At 45.4% G+C, this 21,848-nt stretch overlaps 1 protein-coding gene across 1 annotated transcript in view; it reads left to right on the top strand.

The window, feature by feature from the left end:
• Positions 1-21,848, top strand: part of RBM20 (RNA binding motif protein 20) — a 203,174-nt gene that overhangs the window by 140,984 nt on the left and 40,342 nt on the right. Inside the window, exons 2-6 of the mRNA XM_061193420.1 lie at positions 117-1,203; positions 2,603-2,664; positions 4,519-4,610; positions 5,415-5,512; positions 17,425-17,559. Of these exons, the coding sequence (XP_061049403.1) occupies positions 117-1,203; positions 2,603-2,664; positions 4,519-4,610; positions 5,415-5,512; positions 17,425-17,559 (1,474 nt within the window). The remainder of the gene's footprint in view (positions 1-116; positions 1,204-2,602; positions 2,665-4,518; positions 4,611-5,414; positions 5,513-17,424; positions 17,560-21,848) is intronic.

Genomic DNA, 21,848 nt, shown 5'->3' with positions numbered 1-21,848 from the left:
CCTGTGTGGGAGGGTCTTGTTTGTATGGGAGGGGCGACCACAGGTGAGCAAACAAACAGCCTGTTGTCCCCCTGGGTGGAAAGCAGCTGTGCATCTAGACCTTTGTCTCCCTGCAGTGCCGCCAAGCTCCTGGACAAGACCCCGTTCTCGGTCAGTAACCCAAACCCGCTGCTTCCTTCGCCCGCGAGCCTACAGCTGGCTCAGCTGCAAGCTCAGCTCACCCTCCACCGGCTAAAGCTGGCACAGACCGCCGTCACCAACAACACCGCGGCCGCCACGGTGCTGAACCAAGTCCTCTCCAAAGTGGCCATGTCCCAGCCTCTCTTCAACCAGTTGAGGCATCCGTCCATGATCAGCTCCCCCCATGGCCACACCGGGGTGCCCCAACACGCAGCAACCTTGCCCAGTGCCCGGTTTCCCTCTAATGCAATTGCCTTCTCGCCCCCGGGCCAGACACGAGGCCCAGGGCCCTCTGTGAGCCTTCCCAGCCAGCCCCCCAATGCCATTGTGATGCACCCTTTCAGCGGGGTCATGCCTCAGACCCCTGCCCAGCCAGCAGTCATCTTGGGCATTGGCAAGACTGCGCCCACCCCTGCTGCAGCGGGATTCTATGAGTATGGCAAAGCCAACTCAGGCCAGACATATGGCTCTGAAACTGATGGTCAGCCCAGTTTCCTGCCAACCTCGTCCTCTACCTCGGGCAGCGTGACCTATGAAGGGCACTACAGCCACTCGGGGCAAGATGGCCAAGCCGCCTTTCCCAAGGACTTCTACAGACCCAACGCCCAAGGATCGCAGGTGGCAGGTGGATTTGCGGCTGAGCCGGCCGGGGGCTTGAAAGGCGAGGTAGGTCCGCTGCTGCAGGGTCCAAACAGCCAGTGGGAGAGTCCCCGTGGATTCTCTGGCCAAAGCAAGCCCGATCTTACAGCAGTCCCCAACGTGTGGCCTCCAGCCCCCAGCCAGCCCTATGAGCTGTATGACCCCGAGGAACCCACCCCAGACAGGACCCCTCCTTCCTTCGGGGGTCGGCTCAACAACAGCAAACAGGGTTTCAGCGGAGCCTGGCGGCGGGCCACGGAGGAGAAGGCGACGCTGTCCGTGCGGCCCTTGCAGGCGCACGAGCTGAATGACTTTCACGGTGTGGCCCCCCTCCACCTGCCCCACGTCTGTAGCATCTGCGACAAGAAGGTGTTTGATTTGAAGGTGAGTCATCCAGGACCGGCTGGGAGCCACAGCTGGAGCCTTGTGGGCTCGCCACCACAGCCCAACCCTTGCTGCTCACGGGCCAGGAGCTATGACATTTGGGGACTGGGTAACAGAATTTTGCCATCGGTACCCTTGACGAAAAGCCTAAGTATTAGAACCAGAAGGAATTTCAGAAATGTATCAGGGCCAGTCCCTTGCTTTAAGGCAAGTAAGAGATTCTTACCCATGGTTATAGGTGAGAGATGAGGGTGAGTGGAGGATCAAGTGACCCCACTTGGGTTATGGGAAAGGGACTCAGGAATTAGCCTCTGCCTCCTTGTCTACATTCCTTGAGAATGTATACTGTACTGAGTACAAAAGGGGGAAAGTGTTAGTAGAATTTTGAGTGGGGCAAGGGAGTAATTCTCAGGTGGGACCTAGACAAATTATTATAGAGGGGCCTCAGCTTCTGCATCTGCAAAATGGAGGTAGAGCCTTATTACACCTTTTCAGTGGTTGTATAGTGCTTTGGGCCCCTGCAAACAAAAGTCCATGGTAGTATAAATTTTCCCCCAAGATGTATTGATGATGCAGTGAAATATTCCAAAGCAATAATAATTGCAGTTAGCATATATTAAACCCTTTCTCCGTGTCAGCGGTAACTCTCCAAGGTAGATACTATTATTATACTCGTTTTACAGATGCAAAAACTGAGGCCCAGAGAGATGAAATGACTTGTCCAGGGCCCCATAGCCAGAAAGTGGTGGAGTGGAGATTCGAACATGGGTCTGACCCTCCCAGAGCCTGTGCCTCTTATCACTGAGCTGTATGGCCTCTTGTCTCTCATCTTGTCTGCAGAGCACAGTAATCCTTGTTTAGCGGGCAACACACCACAGTGTGTCATTCACCTCTGCTTGGGTTATGTCATGCAAATGCATCCCTGTCACTTGGGTGGGCCATACCCTCTCACCTCCTGTCTCAGGAGGGGGCCGGCTAACGTGGGAGGTGTGATGGAGGACTTTGTCTCTCATAGTCTTTTCTAAGGCTTTGCAACACCCTGGGAGTCCACCTGCCAGATTCTCATATGGAAGTACATTGGAGGTGTGGTGGGACCAGGGGCCCCCTGAAAGGGGAAGAGGAAATCGGACTTGTGAACCTGGGCTCCTGTCCAAGATAGGCATGGGATGTGCAGGTGGAGGCCGATGATGATGATGATGATGACGACGGCTGGTTAGGGAGGCAGGAACGGGGGAGGAGCCTGGATGGGAGGGGAGCAGGGGAGGGAGAGGCATCAGCAGGGCTGGTCCAGCATCTGGGCACTCTGTGCTCCCTGCCTTTAGGAGGAAGCCTGTACTCGTCCACTGCCTTCCCGGGGGCTCAGTTCTCCTTCGGTCATTTTTCTTTCCTTCTGACCTAGGACTGGGAGCTGCATGTAAAAGGGAAACTACATGCTCAGAAATGCCTGCTCTTCTCTGAAAAGTAAGTGCTGTCCAGGAGGACAGGTTCATGCATGCACTCAGCGAACATTCACTGAGCACTTACTGTGTGCCTTGCTTTGTTCTTGCTGGGGAAAGAGCAGAGGACAAAACAAGCAAATCCCTGTTCTCAAGGAGCTTTACACTTAATGGTGGGGTAGGGGGGGCGGTGTCAGATGATAAACTAGTGAACTCTATAGCATCTCTGGTGGTAAACGCTAAGCAGAAAACGGCATCAGGGCAGGGGCAGGAAGTGTGTGTGTGTGTGCGCACTCAGAGGGGCTGGTGGTGGGAAGGCCTTACTGAGGACACCCCAGGAGGGCATGGAATGAGCCGTGGCCGTCTGGGGGACGTGCAGTCCCAGCAGAAGGAACAGCAAGTTTGAGGGCCCTGCGTGGTCCAAGGATGCTCAGGCAGCATCAGTGTGAGCAGTGCGGAGTACCTGGGGGGAGGAGCCCGGGAAGTAGTGGGGTCCCATCCTGAGCACTCGGGCTTGTGGAGAGGACTTTCACTTTTGATTTGAATGGGACTGGAGCCCTGGAGGGCTGAGCAGAGAAGGGATGTGCTCTGGCTTCACTGACTGGGACCCTGGCTGCCATGCTGAGAATAGGTGGTGGGGGCAAAGGCAGACTCGGGGAGACCAGTGAGGAGGGGGTTCCAGATATCCACACAGAAGAGAGGAGCCTGGGCCCAGGGATGTAGAACAGAGGATGGGGTTAAGTGTTTTGAAATGAGCTGATCCAAAAGGCCTCCCTTCCTAATTTACAGTAACCAAAAGGTAGAAGCGACCCAAATGTCCAGGCCAGATAAATAGATAAACACATGTGGTCTGTGTTTACAGTGGAATATTATTCAGCCTTCAAAAGGAAGGAATTTCTGACACAGGCAACAACATGGGTGAACCTTGAGGACGTTACTCTAAGTGAGATAAGCCAGTCACAAAAGGACAAATGCTGTGTGATTCCACTTACAGGAAGTACTGAGAGTAGTCAGATTCATAGAGACAGAAAGTAGAAGGGTGGCTGCCAGGGGCTGGGAGAAGGGGCTGGGGAGGTAGTACAGAGTTTCAGTTTTACAAGATGGGAAGAGTTCTTCGGGAGATGGAGGGTAGTGATGGTTGCCAAACAGTGTGAATGTACTTAATGCCACCGAACCGTACACTTGAAAATGGTTAAGATGGGAAGTTTTATGTTATGTGTATTTTACCACAATTTTAAAAAGTGATTTAAAAAAGGCATTTCTTTTCAGGCTCCCCATTTTTTTATTGTGATAAAACTCACATAAGACTCACCATTTTAACCATTTTAAGGTGTACAATTCAATGGTATTTAGCACATTCACAAGGTTTTGCAAATAATACCAGTCTCTAATTCTAGAACATTTTCATCACCCCCAGAGGAAACTTATACCCATTAGGCAGTCACTCCCCATTCCCCCTCCCTACCCCCAGCCCCTGGCAACCACTAATCTGCTTTCTATCTTCATGGATTTGCTTCTTCTGAACATTTAATATGAACAGAATCATATAACATGTGACCTTCTGTGACTGGCTTTTTCACTTAGCATAATATTTTCAAGGTCCACCCACATTGTAGCGTATGTAGCCTTTTTATGGCTGAATAATATTCATATATATATATATATATATAACATTTTGTTTATCCATTCATCTTTTGATCTATATTTGGGGTGTTTCTACCTTTTGGTTATTATGAATAGGGCTGCTGTGAACATCTCTGTTTGAACATTTATTTTCTACTATTTGGGGTCTAAGCCTTGGAGTGGAATTTCTGGGTCACATGGCAATTCTTTGTTTAACTTATTCAGTAACTGGTTCCCCTTTTTCACCCCTCTCCAGCGCCGCTGTCCAGTGTGTACTCGGTTCGGCAGAGGGAACACTGTGTGCCTCTCCCAACAGCACAGCCGTTTATAACCCTGCTGGGAACGAAGGTGAGAAAGGGCCCACAGATCAGCAGCTTGAAGCAGAAATCAGTTTTCCAAAGGCTTCTTACTCCCAACCTTTATTTATTTATTTATTTAACATCTTTATTGGAGTATAATTGCTTTACAATGGTGTGTTAGCTTCTGCTTTATAACAAAGTGAATCAGCTATACGTATACATATATCCCCATATCTCCTGCCTTTAGCGTCTCTCTCCCACCCTCCCTATCCCACCCCTCTAGGTGGTCACACAGCACTGAGCTGATCTCCCTGTGCTACGCGGCTGCTTCCCACTAGCTATCTATTTTACGTTTACTCCCCATCTTTAATAACCAAATGTCCCCGATGTGCCCTTGTGGACACATCTATAAAGCAAACAGATCCCAAGATGCTAAAATGCACTGGGCCTGCTCTCTGGGCTCCTCAGTGTTTTCTACGTGCTTTAGACGTACAGCTTTGCTGGTTATCAACATGCCCAGAAGTATAATCATGCCAATCACTAATCACTGTGTTAAAATGGAATTTTCACTTTTCTCTTCCCACTTCTGTCCTAATAATGACTATTTTGGGGACTTAAACTAGTTATTTTATTATGTTTGCCTTACGACTTTTAAGCATTTATGAAAAAGAATGATTTATTTCAAGAAAGAAAAGCTAAATTTAATATTTTTTTAAAAGAACATTTAGTAAAAAAGTCATTTTTAGTTTTAAATAGGAGGAACATTACTCTTGCACATATCCATAAATAATGACTTTTGAAAGTCAAGGAAATGACTAGGTTTTCACCCAGTTTTGTGTAATTTACCATTTAGATTACTCCTCAAATCTTGGAACATCATATGCGGCCATTCCTGTGAGGTCATTTGCTCTGTCAAATCCCGCATTCCCTTCAGCTTCCCCAGGGACAAATGTGAGTACAGAAGCATTTTCTCCGCTGTCATTTGTCATCATCAACGCATTTGTATCACCTGCTCTGCCTGGGTGTAGAGATACAGAAGGGGCTGGGGTGAAGCTGGCACAGATGGGACTTAGTGCAGTGCAGGAAAGCAGAGGTCAAGAGTTGTTTAATTCAGGGTTTTCCCTGGTAGTCCAGAGGCTGGGACTCCGCACTCCCAGTGCAGGGGGCCCGGGTTCGGTCCCTGGTCAGGGAACTGGATCCTGTGTGCCACAACTGGGAGTTTGCATGCCGCAACTGGAGATCCCACATGCCACAACTGGGACCCGGCCCAACCAAATAAATAAATAAATGGATGAATATTTTTTTTAAAAAAGAGTTGTTTAATTCAGTCCAGCTGGTGTTGAAACACATGGATTAAAAAGCTGACATAATTTCTTAAAATTGAAAGCACTCAAAGATTTTCTAGCATTCAGCACTGGTTTAGAAAAAAATAAGTATGAGGGTTTTGTGTGTGTGTGTGTGTGTGTGTGCTGTGTGTTTTCTAAGACTTGGACATTTTATTGAAGTGGACCATTTCCTGTGAGTGGGTAATTCTGAAACTTGAACAGAAAGAGAAAATGTGTTTGAAAAGTAAGGACCGTGCACTAATGGTATTTTTGTCCCCTTGGGGAAATGGTGACATCTGCATAATATCAATACTTCGTTTTTAGTTGTGTTTGTGTTCCTTCCTCTCTACAACGGGCACTTTCGTCCCCCAAAGCTCTAAAGATTCATTCCTCCTTTTTCCAGCAATTGTGACAACTCGCTCTCCCCCCTCAGTTTTCCCCCTGCATGTAGCCTGGTCCCCCAGGAGCTGCCCAGCTTCTCTTCCTCCCTGGGAAATGCGGGGAAGGGGGTGGGAGCTGCAGAGCCCCCTGTAAAGCAAACTGTGTTTGGCTGAACCAGGCTCAAGGGCGTGTGTCTGTGTGGTTTTGCCTGTGCCTGCATTTTTTTTTTTTTTAATGGTTTTTAGTATATTCACAGACTTGTGCAACCAACACCAGAACCAGTTTTAGAACATTTTCATCAACACAAGAGATAATCCCGCCCCCCCATAAGCAGTCATTCCTCATTCCTGTCACCCCAGTGCCTGGTCACCACTGCTCTGCTTTCTGTCTCCATGGATTTACCTCTTTGGGTCATTTCATAGAAAAGGAATCATTCAATATGTGTGTGCTTACATTTTTCCAATTCGTGATGTGAGCAGCTGCAGGCTCTTTCTCTCTTCTTGCGCTCAGCAGAGCGGGTCTCCACGTGCCGTCCCCTCCACGTGTCTGTCGGGGCATTTGAGCAAAACTTAGGAAGAACAAGCAGAGAAGTGTAGGTTTTAGACCCTGGGGGCTGAGTGAGTGGGGAGGCGAAGAGGCTCGTGATGAGAAGTGAGGCCTGTCTGGGCTGAGATTTCCCTTTGTTTGTGTCTGTTTAGTTGTGTTTCGGGGAGATGTGCTTCAAGGGGGAGCCCCTGTCTGCAAGCCCGTGTGTGAAGGAATGTTGTGGTTTCCCTCTGCAGTCTTCAGGCTGAGAGCCACGGCCGGTCAGGGACAGCTTGGGGTCAGTCCCAGGAGAGCAGAATGGCTGGGTTCAGTGAACCAGGCATTTGTCTTGGAGTCAGACGCCCTATTACTTGAGCTCGTGTCCGATGGGGGCACTGGCTGCTCCAGCACCCCCCCACCCCCCCCAGGGCCTGTTTCCCACACTGTGGACCGCGGAGCCAGCTCTGAGACCCCAGCACTGAGCGGAAAGGGGCTGTGACCCAGACAGGGGAGGCAGGGGTGGGTGCCAGATGGGCCAGGGGTCTGGGCACAGGAGAGAGAGCCCGTGTCAACTGAGTCCCTTTATGAAGGGGCAGGGGCTGAGGGGGCGAGAGGAGGCAAGGGCAGGAGGACTCTGTGTCTGTCTGTGCCTCAGCTGCGTCCTCCGGCGCTGACCAGTGAACCAGAGGCCCTTTGCTGTGGATGTGGAGGCAAGAGGCCCTAAGTTCAAGTCCCAGTTCTGGATCCTGAAGCTGAGTGGCCTCGGGCAAATGGCTTTACTTCTCTGAGGCTCCATTTCCTTAAATGGGGAAACTACTCCCCTAATAATGACTTTTGAAGTTAGGTTTTCACTTGGCTTGTGATCCTTTTGATTATGCCTCTAATCTTGGAGCATCTCATGTGGCCATTTGAGCACAGTCTCCCGATTCGATGGTCTGAGGGTGGACCAGCACTGTCCTGCCCGTGTGAGGGTCAAATGAGACCGTGTAGGTGACAACGCTTTGTGAACCGTGCAGTGTGTCAGAGGTAATAATGGCTGATATTGAGTAACGAGTCTGTTTAGCCTGCTGTGGGGAAACCCATGCTAAGGCCAGCTCTGTCTGCCGGTCATGTGATTTGGGGCCGGTCTCAGTGTCAGCGTTCCTCCTGTGCGCATCTGTCTGGGAATCCCTGTAGTCGTATCTGCCCTCCCCACCCCGAGAGATGCTGAGAGAGGCTCCCGCGGAAGGGCTTTACTTAGGTGAGGGGCAGGCACGAGCAATCTGCTGACTCGTGACCATTCATGAGTACAGTTTCCTCCAGACGCCTGGAGATGGGCATTCATCTGGCTTGAGCCCGAGAAGCAACACAAGAAACGTTTCGCTTTCAGCATTGGCAGCAGCAGGAAGGTGATGGAGAGCCCAGACACTGTCGGATGGTGATCATAATAGCACCTTTACATAGTGCTCAACACATTCTTAGCATTTTTTGTATGTATTAGCTCATTTAATCCTCCAGACAACTCTGTGAGGGGAGGAAACTGAGGCACAGAGAGACTAAGTAACCTGCCTAAGGTCACACAGCTGGTAAATGGCAGCCCTGGGATTTGAACCCAGGGGACCCGGCTCTATCTAGAAGCCTCATTTTCAACCACTAAGTGCTGCTGCCCGTCTCTGAGGGTCTCTGAGTTCTCTCCCTCGTGATGATTCTCTCATTAGTAAGTCCCCCGCTCCCCCACTCCCACTCCACAAGCTGCTTGGCAGGCTCTGAGGCTGCCTTGGGGTTGATGAGGACTTCTCAGGCTTTGGCCAGCAGCAGCCGTGGAGCAAAAGGTGAAAAGGCCATCAGACCCAGTGGCCGAATTCTTCTGTGTACCGTGACAGCGTCTCCCAAGATGAACCCGACATTTGGAGGCATTGCTGTACACCCATTGGAGGTGAAGAGGTCTCATCTGACTGGTTTTATCGTTACAAGCTCTGCGAAGCCTGCTGGTCACGTGAGCTTCCCAAGGATAATCTGGGGGACGAGGACACAGTTTGCCCCAGCCACTCCCTGCATCATCAGTGCCTGGATGGTCACAGCCTTCTGTCGGCTTCTGGTCCTCTTGTTGCCGTTTCTGACAAATGCTATCGAATGTGGGTATGTCTCTTTAGAAAAACCTGAAATCCAAAAATATTGACCTCTGGAGAAAAGCCGAGAAATGAAGAGCTGATGAATCTGCCGCGATGCTCTGCGAGGCTCCTTTAAGTAGCAGGAGAGTTCCTCAGAGAAACTATTGGGGTTTTTTCTGCCTACAAATGCTGACCTCCCAAGATAAGCAGATACATCAAGGGGTGGTTACTGTGTTACCAGAGGATGCTTTTCTGGGCTCCATGAGTGCCCGGTGAGCTCCTTTTGCATTCTATTGGTTCTTTCTGCTTACATATTTATGCTTTTTGTGAAAATTCAAACAGAAAAGAAATATTTAAGGAGGACAGTGAAATTCCTCCCACTTCCCCCTTCCAGCTACCGTAGAGAACCCATAAAGGCTTTGATGCCTTTTCCCCAGAAGTGTGTTCCAGTCCAGTGCCAGGGCTTTTTCTGCCTGATTCCGCTTACATGCGTCTTTTCAGAAACGCATTCCGTTGAGTAAAAGCCGGAACAGCCAGGACTCAGCCGTTGTCATATCACTATTGTTTGTGGAGCAAAGAGCAGTTCCTCCTTCTAAAGCCCTCTGTTTTTAAGCAGGGGAACACAGTGACAAGGGGCTCCGTGTCATGACTGAGGCTTCAGAGGGTATCTGAACTGCCACGAAATCTATAACGACCACATGACCCATCTACCACCTCCCCCAAGCCCAGGCTTGGCTGAATTTACGTTTGTCTCAACTCGGTGGGAATGCGAGCCCTTCGTTTCCACGTTTATTTCTGACAGAGATGGGGCACTGAAGTGACAGTCGTGTGCTGCGTTTGCTGAGGGTGGGTGCTTTGTGTCTGTCCCCGCCCCCTCCCCTCCAGCCCCAGGGTCCTCCAGCCCCAGGGTCCTCCAGCCCCAGGGTCCTGGGAGACGAGCGTTCACTTTCACTTAAGCTTCTGCCGTTTGACAGAGCAGAGGCACTTTATCCTTTGCTGCCTGAGTTGTCATAAACAGAGTAGTCAGGTTTCTAGAAGGGGCCATAGGGGCCTTCTCAGGCTGTAAATAGTTTTCTTGCGCCTGCCTGAGATGCACTTTGCCTGCTGGCTGTCCCTGTAAAACCGCCTTGTAGTTTTCACAGCCACCTTGGAGTTTATTTAGTGCTGGTGCCTCAGATGGGGCCTCCCTGGCCTGGGACGATACACATTGTTTTTATGGTTTCTTTCTCACCAGGACCCTGCACGCCAGAAAACGTGTATAAGTAAGGAAACCGAGGCACAGGAAAATAGAAATGTTTGTGAAAGACCAGAGGTTTAAGTCACAGGTTGTCCCTCAGATTGCTGGCTGTTTCTTGAACATCTGTCTGTCCACCTTGGCCTTCTGGGTCCATGGCTCAGAGCACTCTGGTCTCCTGACCGCCAAAGAGCATGGAGAGTTCTTAACTGATGTGGCACCCTCCCTCACCATTCCAGCTCTGTCCTCGCTCTTGTCCCCTGGGCAGGGGTCACCTTGTACATTTTCGAAGAGAGCAGAGAGTGGGGAGACAGGAGACCTGGGTGGGGTTTGTTTTCTGGGTTTTTTCCTTTTCTTTTTACAAATCTGAATTATTTTTTCTTGTTGCAAAAACAGTAAAATGATGTAAAAAATTTTAAACAGTAACAGAGATATAAAAAGTAGAAAATCTAACCCTGCAGAGAAAGCCAAAGGTAAATGTCTTTGCCTATAGCTATCTATCTCTAGCTAGTGTACGTGTGCATGTTTATTTACTAAAAGTATATATTTGGGGGAAAGTCAGATTACCCCATATCATCTGTTGTGCAACTTGGTTTTTTTTCACTTAACATAAACTCTCAAGACATTTTAATTGATTTATAGACATCTTTTCACATCTGAACATAAAACACTATCAGATGTTGTAACACCATCTATTGTATACATTTACCGTAATTTATCAAGTCTGCGATTGATTGGTTTTTCAGTGAGAGTTGTTATCACACATCTACCCCTACTTCATTGCCCACAGATTAAGTTCCTTACCTTCTCCCAGGCATCAGTGTCTGCATACACATTGATGAGTGTGGATCAGATGACCTCCTGGTTTTAAGGTTCCGTGACTCTAAAGTTTACAGTAATGTTGAAGTTGCTCGGCACATGAGCCACCCAAGACCCGTAGGCAATCCGGCACCAATAAAAGTAGATTTTCCCTAAGTCAAAGCTAATATGCTTTATAAAATATTTGAAAGTATCAATAAAGACATCTGTTTCTATCCTCCAAGTTACACCAAGATCCATAGCTTTGGAACTCATGCCCGTTCACTCTCTGCATAGTATGTTCGAAATCAACACCATGAGAAATAAACATTTGCCCTGTGTCTGTCCTCAGGTTTGTTTAGCACAAACCCAGCAGAGGCCCACAGACTGTGTGCCAGAGGAAATTAGGTCACATCTAAAGGAGATCAGGCTGGAGCAGAGAAAATTGTTTATTGAAGATCGAATCTACATTTCGTAGCTCTAAGAAGCACTTTGAGAGACTTCTCTCACCCCGCAGGCCTCTTGCCCTGAGCCACATTTTTATTGCAACTCTGTGAGTTATTTGAACTGGGGCTGTTCTTTGAACTCATCCGCGAAGCCTGTTCCCACCTGCATCGGAGGGCATTGAAAGGTCTCAGAATCTTCCTACACAAGTCTGCTCTTTTCACATTTCTACCCATCTATAAAAGATTTGTGGGTGACTTGAGAGGTCTTGGACTCGGCTGCATGAACCATTAGAAGCAGCATCTGGTTTTAAATGAGTGACCCCAGCCTGTGAAAATGTACAGCCCAGGCGCCTGATTGCACGTAGGGGCATTCGGGTCATGCTGGTCTACGAGCTGACTGAAGTGTCCCCCGGGCTGGTGAAGGATGATTGTCCCCTTAGGTTAGTAATGAGGGCTTCAGTTACAGCCCAGACGCCTTAGCTCTTTTAGAGATTTGACCTTGGACTGGGAAGTTCCAAATGCACTGTCGCATGTGTGCCTCCCGGGAGCTCAGCAGGCAGACCATCAGGTGGGATGTTAGCGGAGCCCATCAACACCAGGTTTCACAATTCTCTCTAAACCCAGCTGCTCTTCTGCCACAGAGCACATCTTTTAAAATTTATTTTAGTAACTTTTAATTTTAATATAATTTAGACTTACAGAAAAGTTGCAAGAAAGGTATAAGGAACGCTCCCCACCCACATACCTTTTGCCTAGATTTACTACTTTTTTTACATTTTGGCCCATTTACTTCATCATTCTCTCTCTGTGTCTCTTCTGTCTCTGTCTCTTTATCATCTGTCTCTCCATCCATCTCTATCTTTATCTGTTCATCCATCCATCCATTCATCCATCCATCCATCCATCTAATGATCTATGCATATTTCTCCTGAACCATTGGAGACATGGTACCTCTTCACTCCTAACTACATCAGCATGAATTTCCTAAGAACACAGACTTTCTCTTACATAATCACAGTACAGTTACATTTTTTCCCAGTCCAGGAGCATCATAGCACATCCTTTAACTGTTGGAGGAAAGAAGGAGACAAATATTTATTTATAGAAGCCTGCTGATGCCAGGCCTTGCACAAAGGCACTTTACATACATTGTGGCATTTTTGTCTTCTAAACGGTCCTGTGGAATCAATGTTTATTTTCCCTGGTTTATAGACAGACAAACTCAGGCTTGGAGAAATTCAGTAACTTGCCCACGGTAGTCACTGGGGAGCAGGGACACAGACCCAGGTCTGTCTGATATTCCCACTGGCCTGGCACTGGTGCCTGAAGACCTTGAGGCACACACCTGATGTGTGTCTGTCCTCAGAGAGGCAGCGGTCCCGCCTGTCTTTCGTTTATCTCAGTATATGATCTCAACTCCTCTCGTTCATTCAGGGAGCAGCGTCTTTCTCAGGGCAGAGCACATTGGCAAGGTGTTCACTGCTTGGAGCTTATCTTCAGCCCTGTAAAGATGAAACCAGCACCAACACATACAGGCCTGTCTGAACGATGGCCATGCTTGTGCACATATGCATGCTTGCTGAAACAGCTGATCACACAGAGCGGGAGGACAAACATTACATTCATTGGGACAGGGAGTGGGAAAAACACAGATTTCCTGTTTTTGCCCAACACAGTTGGGGAAACTTATCATTAACCTGGATCTTAGGGTTTAGCTTGGCAGGGCTTCTGAGAGGAGTGGAATTTTAGAACTTTGAGCCACATAAGCATGGATATTTTACGTCTGGAGAGGACTTAAGACGTATAGGCTAACTTCCTCATTCCAGACACTGGAGAACTAAGGAAAGGAAAACTAGTTTGTCCTTGTCATGTACTAATCGGTCGCTGAGCTGGAACTGAAACCCAGTCCTCTGTCCTCCAAGATCAGGTTCTTTCACTACATCAGGAAGTCTTGTGCTTTTTACAGCCCAAACTGTTTTCAGTTATTACTCCTACCTCGAGCAGCACCTGTCCTGCATTTCATGTTTGGCAAAAGTACTGTATCTGCCAAAGCACTTACATTAGTAAGTAATTAACTAGCTCCCCATTTCTATGAATCGAAAAACACAGACACACCAGACTTTCTCATCAGGGTAAGGATCTAACCAAGATTAGCATCTCAGTAAAGAAACTCAAAGTATGATCTCAACTCAGGTTTTTTTGTTTGTTTGTTTTTAAATTTTTTAAAGTCTTTATTGAATTTGTTACAATATTGCTTCTGTTTTATGCTTTGGTGTTTTGGCCGCTGGGCATTTGGGATCTTAGCTCCCTGACCAGGGATCAAACCCACACCCCCTGCATTGGAAGGCGAAGTCTGAACCACTGGACCGCCAGAGAAGTCCCTCAACTCCGGTTTTTTAAATGTCAAAAATAACAATCCTTCCTTGATATATTATTACCTTCAAAGACCCTTCAGGACTTGGACTTCTTAGAGAACCCAGGTTGGGAATTAGCGTAAGGCATCATGCTGCCTGCTCCAAGGCACTCAGGATTGTCTGTGACCCCAGTGGACAGATTTTACTCTACAAGAGTACCACCTAGACCGTATTCTGCCTTCCTCTCACCCCTTCTCCCCCATCGTCCAGAGTTCCCATAGGACGTAAGGCAAATAATAGCCATGTTTATATGAACTGTTCAAGGATAGAGTGATTATACATATAACCCCACACCCTTTATGAATCAAATATGATTTTGAACCTAGTTGAGTTTAACAAAAAGATACTTTAGGTCAGTGACAGAAAGGAAAGTAGACTGAACTATCCTAAATCAAATATTTGCAAAAGAATACCACACATAAAAAATGTTTCTAACTGGTTAAGATTTCTCACATGCCCTGACACCAGACACAACACAGATTTTTGATGGGCAAGATTTTCATTTCATGGGTCCCTTAGAAAATGATACACTGAAGGGAACTGGTTAAAGTGAAGAAGCTGCTTGTGGCCACTGGAGGTGCTTTGCCCCAAGGGGCCAGTATCTTGGCATACCTGTAACCCATCTGCAGTTCACCAGTGGAGAAACTCCAGATTAATATGATTAATTGGAAGATTACTAAAAATCTCATGAGTATTTTAAGTGACGACAAGGGTGTCAATAAAATCCAATTTCTATTGCTGATTAAAATCTTGGGAGGAAATAGAGCCAATGAAATGTACTTTTTTTTCTATGTAAATAGATACTTTTTTTTTTTAGTTTTTCAAAACAAACAACTTTCTATTGAAGTAGAGTTGATTTACATGTTGTATTAGTTTCAGGTGTACAGCAAAATGATTCAGTTATACATATGTATGTCTATTCTTGTTCAGATTCTTTTCCATTATAGGTTATTACAAGATATTGAATATAGTTCCCTCTGCCATAGAGTAGGTCCTTGTTGTTTATTTGTTTTATATATATAGTAGTGTGTATCTGTTAATCCCAAACTCCTAATTTATCCCCCTCCCCCCTTTCCCCTTTGGTCACCATAAATTTGTTTTCTATGTCTGTGAGTCTATTTCTGTTTTGTAAATAAGTTCATTTGTATCATTTTTTTTTAGATTGCACATATAAGTGATATCATATGATATTTGTCTTTCTCTGACTTACTTCACTTAGTGTCACAATCCTCTAGGTCCATCCATGTTGCTGCAATGTACTTTTTAAATTTAAATGAAAATCTTAATTGAGACTCACTCATTTTAGCGCCTTTCTAACTTGTCCGCAGTGTGACTTCATATCGTTCTTTGGTGACCAGCAGTGGTGAGGGTATTTATTCCTCGGGAGGCATGCTCTGCTCTCAGCAGTAGTTGCTACACTTACGCTTGGATAAAAGCCTCTTGAGTTGCTCTTTCAGTCTGGAGGAGACAATGAGAGAGGCGCTGGCCCTCGTGCCCAGTCACTAGGCAACGGGACAGGCAAGGAGCAGGATCGGTCCAGAACTGCCCTGCGTGTCTGCTCTGTTGTCCAAGCACACATGAGCCCGGGCCGGCCACAGCAGAGTCACATGGGCAGAAACGTGCCTGGCTAAGAGGAGCCAGCAGAGCACCCAGCCTCAGCCCTCCTGTTGATAAACTCAGAGGACTGGCCACTTTGCCCAGCCCGAGGGCTCAGTTGGGTCTGCATTTTTGTGTGGCCCCTCACCCTAATGAGAGGCAAAGATCCTGCCTCTTAGCCCTCCTCCTGTCTTCCCTGGAGAAGGGCTCGGTCCTCCTTAGCCAGGCTCATACTCAAAGTCTCCCAGCTTATGGAGAGCACCGTTTGCACTTTAGGGAGGTGTGGGCATGCTCTGGGAGCTGCCTGGGCCACACACCGAAGACTGTTTCCCTTTGGGAAAGTGATTGACCTCTGGACACTGCAGAGAGGGAGGTCTGAAAGGGGCACTTGGGTTTCTCCAATTCAGGGCTGAACCGTCCAAGGAAATTCTTATTGACTCTTATTGTCCTCAGCCCAGATGAGACAAACAAGGGCTTTTCATGGTAGAATCACCCAAGTATTAGCCCTTGTTAGGGATGAGACCTCAGACTTTCCCACTGTATTACTATAGTAGAGTAGGACCCACATCTAATGTAATTAGATGTTGAAGTTCACTTTATCATAGAAAGAAGATGGTGATTATGCAAATGTGGGCTATGCTATTAGTACGGGTTTAGAAAATTGCATCCTTCTCTTCCACATTGGTTTGGCTTATGGCTACTAATTCTTGAACCTCCTGGAGACTCCAGTCTGATTAAGGTTTGCACAGACCAAACAGACACACTTCCTCCCTCCAGGAGCTTTGATTAGGCCCGGGTCTTCGTTTCTAAACTGTGTTCCTTAGAGATGCCTTTGGGACTGCTGGATGGGGGATGGCGGCAGGGTGTTGGATCGCAAGGTTTGTCTAGAGCAGCACCTCTTTATTTGTTGAATATGTTGGGCTGGTGGGCAAGCTTTTGTTTGAAGAAGGATTTCAAGGCTAACAAAATTTTGGAAGCCACTGCCCTAAACCAAAGGTTGTCGCTGTGAATGTCTATGTATATGTATTAAGTTCACAAATCCTTTCTATGCTCTTTTTTCTTTATTGGGTTTTTTAAAAATTATAAGTCAAACAATATGAGACATATAAGAAATAGGTTAAACATCTCCCCCTTACTCCCTTCCAGTTCTGCTCTTTGAAGATAACCAGTACTGATAGGTTGATATGTATTGTCCCATACCTTTCTGTGTCTGTGCTGATATCCCTTAAAATGTTTTCATTGTGAAAAATTTCAAACATACAGAACAGTAGAGACAAGTGTAATTAACCCCTGTGTACTCATCCCCCAATTCTAATAATTATCAAAATTTTACATTTGCTTCATCTTTTTCTTATATATTTTTGGGTTTTTGCTTTGTTTTACAAGAATATCATCATATTACACCTGTACTTGGCAACCTGCTTTTTACTTTATCTTAAAAATTTTTTCCTGATCAGCTCATTTACCACCTTCTTTCAGTGGCTACATAGTTTTCCATTGTAGGTGTGAACCATCAATTACTCAATCATTATCCTATTCTTGGACATTCAGGCTGTTTCCAAAAATTTTTGCAATAAATTATAAATTTATTATAATAAATTAACTGCAATAAATCTCCTTGTACATAAGTATTTACATATTGGTGTATTTATTTCTGTAGGCTAGATTTCCAAAAGTGGGATGGCAGGATCCTGTGCTATATATATTTTAAGTTTTATTCAATATGCTAAAGTATCTTCTCAGAAGATTGTAGATACACAACCTCCCACCAGCAACATATGGATATGCCCATTTCCTTATCTCTTCGACAGCCCTGGATGTGATTTCTCGTTAAAATTGTTACGAATCTTTTTTGTAAAGAGATGGCATAAAATCAATGTTTTATATCTCTCTGCAAATGGATTATTTTTCTGCATTCATTTTGTAAATTATAGTTTTTTGATCATTATTTGGGGGAACATAGCCAGTAGGAGCATCTGGAATAGATAGAGGGCAAGAAGGAAATGTCTTTTGAAGACCAAACCACTGCTCTCTGTTCCCGTTAGTTTGCGCAGCGGAAAACGGGTGCTGGCCGCGTGGTACACATCTGCAATCTGCCGGAGGGAAGCTGCACCGAGAATGACGTCATTAACCTGGGGCTGCCCTTTGGAAAGGTCACTAATTACATCCTCATGAAGTCTACTAATCAGGTAGGTCTGGGCACTTTCACACTGGTATGTACCAGATAGACCACACATTGGTGGAGGGGAACTACATAATTTTTTTAAAAAGCAGCTGTTCATAACATAAAGGGGTAGTACACAGCTGGCCTCTAGCTGGTACAGCACAGAGGTTTTCATTGATGGTGGTGTTTTGTTTCCTCCTGTTTCACCTTACCCTTCTTGTGATGGATCCAGGCCTTTGTGAGTTACCTAGAGGTGAGGATGTGCTTTGGAATGAGGTACTCATTATCACAGAAAAGCTAGCAGGTCCCTAAAACAGAAATCCATGGACTTGAGTCTTTTCACCGTGTTACCCACCCCCTGAGCTAATACTACTGTCTTTTTTACTTTCTAAGTTTCTCATCTCTTGAGGGCGTGGATTTTTGAGCCAGCCAACAACTGACGGGGAACAGGTTATTTTCACTGATCCTTGGTGTTAGCAACTGAGGCTCTTGGTTCTCAGAGCAGAAGAATAGGTGGGAATTAATGGACGCCTGGTGAATCTACGGAACTAAGAACCCTTAACCTATGAGGATTGACTGAGTCTTTGGGGGTTAATATGTTTGTCTTCATTTCTAAAGTCAAAGGGGGTAGTTTATACAGTGACTGGTCAGAAGTAAGAATATTTAGTCTTTTATTTTTAATAAATATTTTAACTTTAGGAATCAGAGGAACAGGCATAGGAGAATTCTTTTCTTAATTAAGGCATGAATTTTGGAGACTCAAAGCCACCTTGGATCATCAGTGGTCTTCCTCTGTCAACCTGGCCTTAGACTACTCATTTAGTCTCTTCATTCCTCCTTCTCAGAATTCTATTTTGGGCAAATTTCCAAAATTCAGCTTGCAACATGAATGCAGTGAGATTCACTGAATTCGTTTTATTCCCATGTGACCGGTGAGAGCTCGAGGTGCTAAAATGTTTGCATGAAGAAACAGGCACTTAGAGTCAGACAGAGAAAGATAAATACTGTATGATACCACTTATATTGTGGAATCTAAAGTATACAACAAACTAATGAATATAACATAAAAGAAGCAGACTCACAGATATAGAGAAAAAACTAGTGGTTACAAGTGGGGTGGGGGAAGGGGCAATATAGGGATGGGCAAGTGGGAGGTACAAACTACTGGGTGTACGATAGGCTCAAGGATGTATTGTACAACACGGGAAATATAGCCAATATTTTGTAATAACTGTAAATGGAAAGTAACCTTTAAAAATTGTATAAAAATAAAAAATTTAAGAATTTTTAAAAAAAGAAAGAGGCACTTAGCTGAGTGGCGGAATTTGAAAGAACCCTGACTTTTTTTTTTTAACATCTTTATTGGAGTATAATTGCTTTACAATGTTGTGTTAGTTTCTGCTGTATAACAAAGTGAATCAGCTATACATATACATATATCCCCATATCCCCTCCCTCTTGAGTCTCCCTCCCACCCTCCCTATCCGACCCCTCTAGGTGGTCACAAAGCACCGAGCTGATCTCCCTGTGCTATTCGGCTGCTTCCCACTAGCTATCTGTTTTACATTTAGTAGTGTATACATGTCCATGCCACTCTCTCACTTCGTCCCAGCTTACCCTTCCCCCTCCCCATGTCCTCAAGTCCATTCTCTACATCTGTGTCTTTATTCCTGTCCAGCCCCTAGGTTCGTCAGAACCTTTTTTTTTTTTTTTAGATTCCATATATATGTGTTAGCATGCAGTATTTGTTTTTCTCTTCCTGACTTACTTCTCTCTGTATGACAGACTCTAGGTCCATTCACCTCACTACAAATAACTCAATTTCGTTTCTTTTTATGGCTGAGTAATATTCCATTGTATATATGTGCCACATCTTCTTTATCCATTCATCTGTCGATGGACACTTAGGTTGCTTCCATGTCCTGGCTATTGTAAATAGAGCTGCAATGAACATTGTGGTACATTACTCTTTTTTGAATTATGGTTTTCTCAGGGTATATGCCCAGTAGTGGGATTGCTGGGTTGTATGGTAGTTCTATTTTTAGTTTTTTAAGGAACCTCCATACTGTTCTCCACAGTGGCTGTATCAATTTACATTACCACCAACAGTGCAGGAGGGTTCCCTTTACTCCACACCCCCTCCAGCATTTATTGTTTGTAGACTTTTTGATGATGGCCATTCTGACCGGTGTGAGGTGATACCTCATTGTAGTTTTGATTTGCATTTCTCTAATGATTAATGATGTTGAGCATTCTTTAATGTGTTTGTTGGCAATCTGTATATCGTCTTTGGAGAAATGTCTATTTAGGTCTTCTGCCCATTTTTGGATTGGACTGTTTTTTTTTTTTTGATATTGAGCTGCATGAGCTGCTTGTATATTTGGGAGATTAATCCTTTGTCAGTTGCTTCGTTTGCATAATATTTTCTCCCATTCTGAGGGTTGTCTTTTGGTCTTGTTTATGGTTTCCTTTGCTGTGCAAAACCTTTTAAGTTTCATTAGGTCCCATTTATTTATTTTTGTTTTTATTTCCATTTCTCTAGGAGGTGGGCCAAAAAGGATCTTGCTGTGATTTATGTCATAGAGTGTTCTGCCTATGTTTGCCTCTAAGAGTTTTATAGTGTCTGGCTTTACATTTTGGTCTTTAATCCATTTTTAGTTTATTTTTGTGTATGGTGTTAGGGAGTGTTCTAATTTCATTCTTTTACATGTAGCTGTCCAGTTTTCCCAGCACCACTTATTGAAGAGGCTGTCTTTTCTCCATTGTATATTCTTGCCTCCTTTATCAAAGATAAGGTGACCATATGTGTGTGGGTTTATCTCTGGGCTTTCTATCCTGTTCCATTGATCTATATTTCTATTTTTGTGCTAGTACCATACTATCTTGATTACTGTAGCTTTGTAGTATAGTCTGAAGCCCGGGAACCTGATTTCTCCTGCTCCGTTTTTCTTTCTCTTTCTCTTTTCTTTTTCTTTGGCTATTCAGGGTCTTTTGTGTTTCCATACAAATTGTGAAATTTTTTGTTCTAGTTCTGTGAAAAATGCCATTGGTAGTTTGATAGGGATTGCATTGAGTCTGTAGATTGCTTTGGGTAGTATAGTCATTTTCACAATATTGATTCTTTCAATCCAAGAACATGGTATATCTCTCCATCTGTTTGTATGGTCTTTAATTTCTTTCATCAGTGTCTTATAGTTTTCTGCATACAGGACTTTTGTCTCCTTATGTAGGTTTATTCCTAGGTATTTTATTCTTTTTGTTGCAATGGTAAATGGGAGTGTTTCCTTAATTTCTCTTTCAGATTTTTCATCATTAGTATATGGGAATGCAAGAGACTTCTGTGCATTAATTTTGTATCCTGCTACTTTACCAAATTCATTGATTAGCTCTAGTAGTTTTCTGGTAGCATCTTTAGGATTCTCTATGTATAGTATCATGTCATCTGCAAATAGTGACTGTTTTACTTCTTCTTTTCTGGTTTGGATTCCTTTTATTTCTTTTTCTTCTCTGATTGCTGTGGCTAGGTCTTCCAAAACTATGTTGAATAATAGCAGTGAGAGTGGGCAACCTTGTCTTTTTCCTGATCTTAGAGTAAAAGAACCCTGACTTTTTGGTTTCCCATGCTTCTGCCAAAGACTGTGACAGCACGGAGAAAGGCATGTCTGAAATTCAAAAGCAGATGTGAGGGAAGGAGGGAGGATGAGCTTGTTAAGCCCGTGCAGTTCAAGGAAATGGGAGATGAGGGCCCACAGCAAGGGCTCCCTTGCCACAGGCCATGTTTCCTTTTCAACACTGAGGGACCAGATCAGTGCAGCGTCAGTATAGTACAAATCCAACAAATCTAAGACAATAACAGTGATGAATCTGCCACAGCAGCTCCTGGGGTCAACTGACAGGTCAGTCAAAACAGGCTATTTAGAAACTCCCTGTAGGCACCGATTGAGTGGAAAACCCGTTTCTATGTAAGGGTTTTTATCAGAAAAGTTAAAGAGGAGAGGTGCTGTGGAAACGTAACTGAGGGTCTCCTCTCTCCAGCTCACAAAGACATGGCCTTCCTTCAAGCCTGGGGAGCCCCCGAGTTTTTTAGTGTATTTCTTTCTTTGCAAAGAAATTGAGAGCTCAGATACCCAGGGCTTGTGTCTGTCTCCTGTCATCGCCACCACCGAATAGCAAGTTTTTCAGGGATAAGCCCAAGGTCACTTGTGCAGCAGACTCACTCCCCCCCACTCCCTTCCCTCGGGGGAACTGTGGGTTAATGGACCCTCCCATCCAGAGGGACTCCTGTGGCATGATGTAGCCCAGGATGGACATATG

Source organism: Eubalaena glacialis, chromosome 1 (genome assembly GCF_028564815.1).
Source record: "Eubalaena glacialis isolate mEubGla1 chromosome 1, mEubGla1.1.hap2.+ XY, whole genome shotgun sequence".
Lineage (NCBI taxonomy): Eukaryota > Metazoa > Chordata > Mammalia > Artiodactyla > Balaenidae > Eubalaena > Eubalaena glacialis.
Note: the sequence above shows the minus strand (reverse complement) of the source record. Positions and strands in the feature narration are given on the sequence as shown.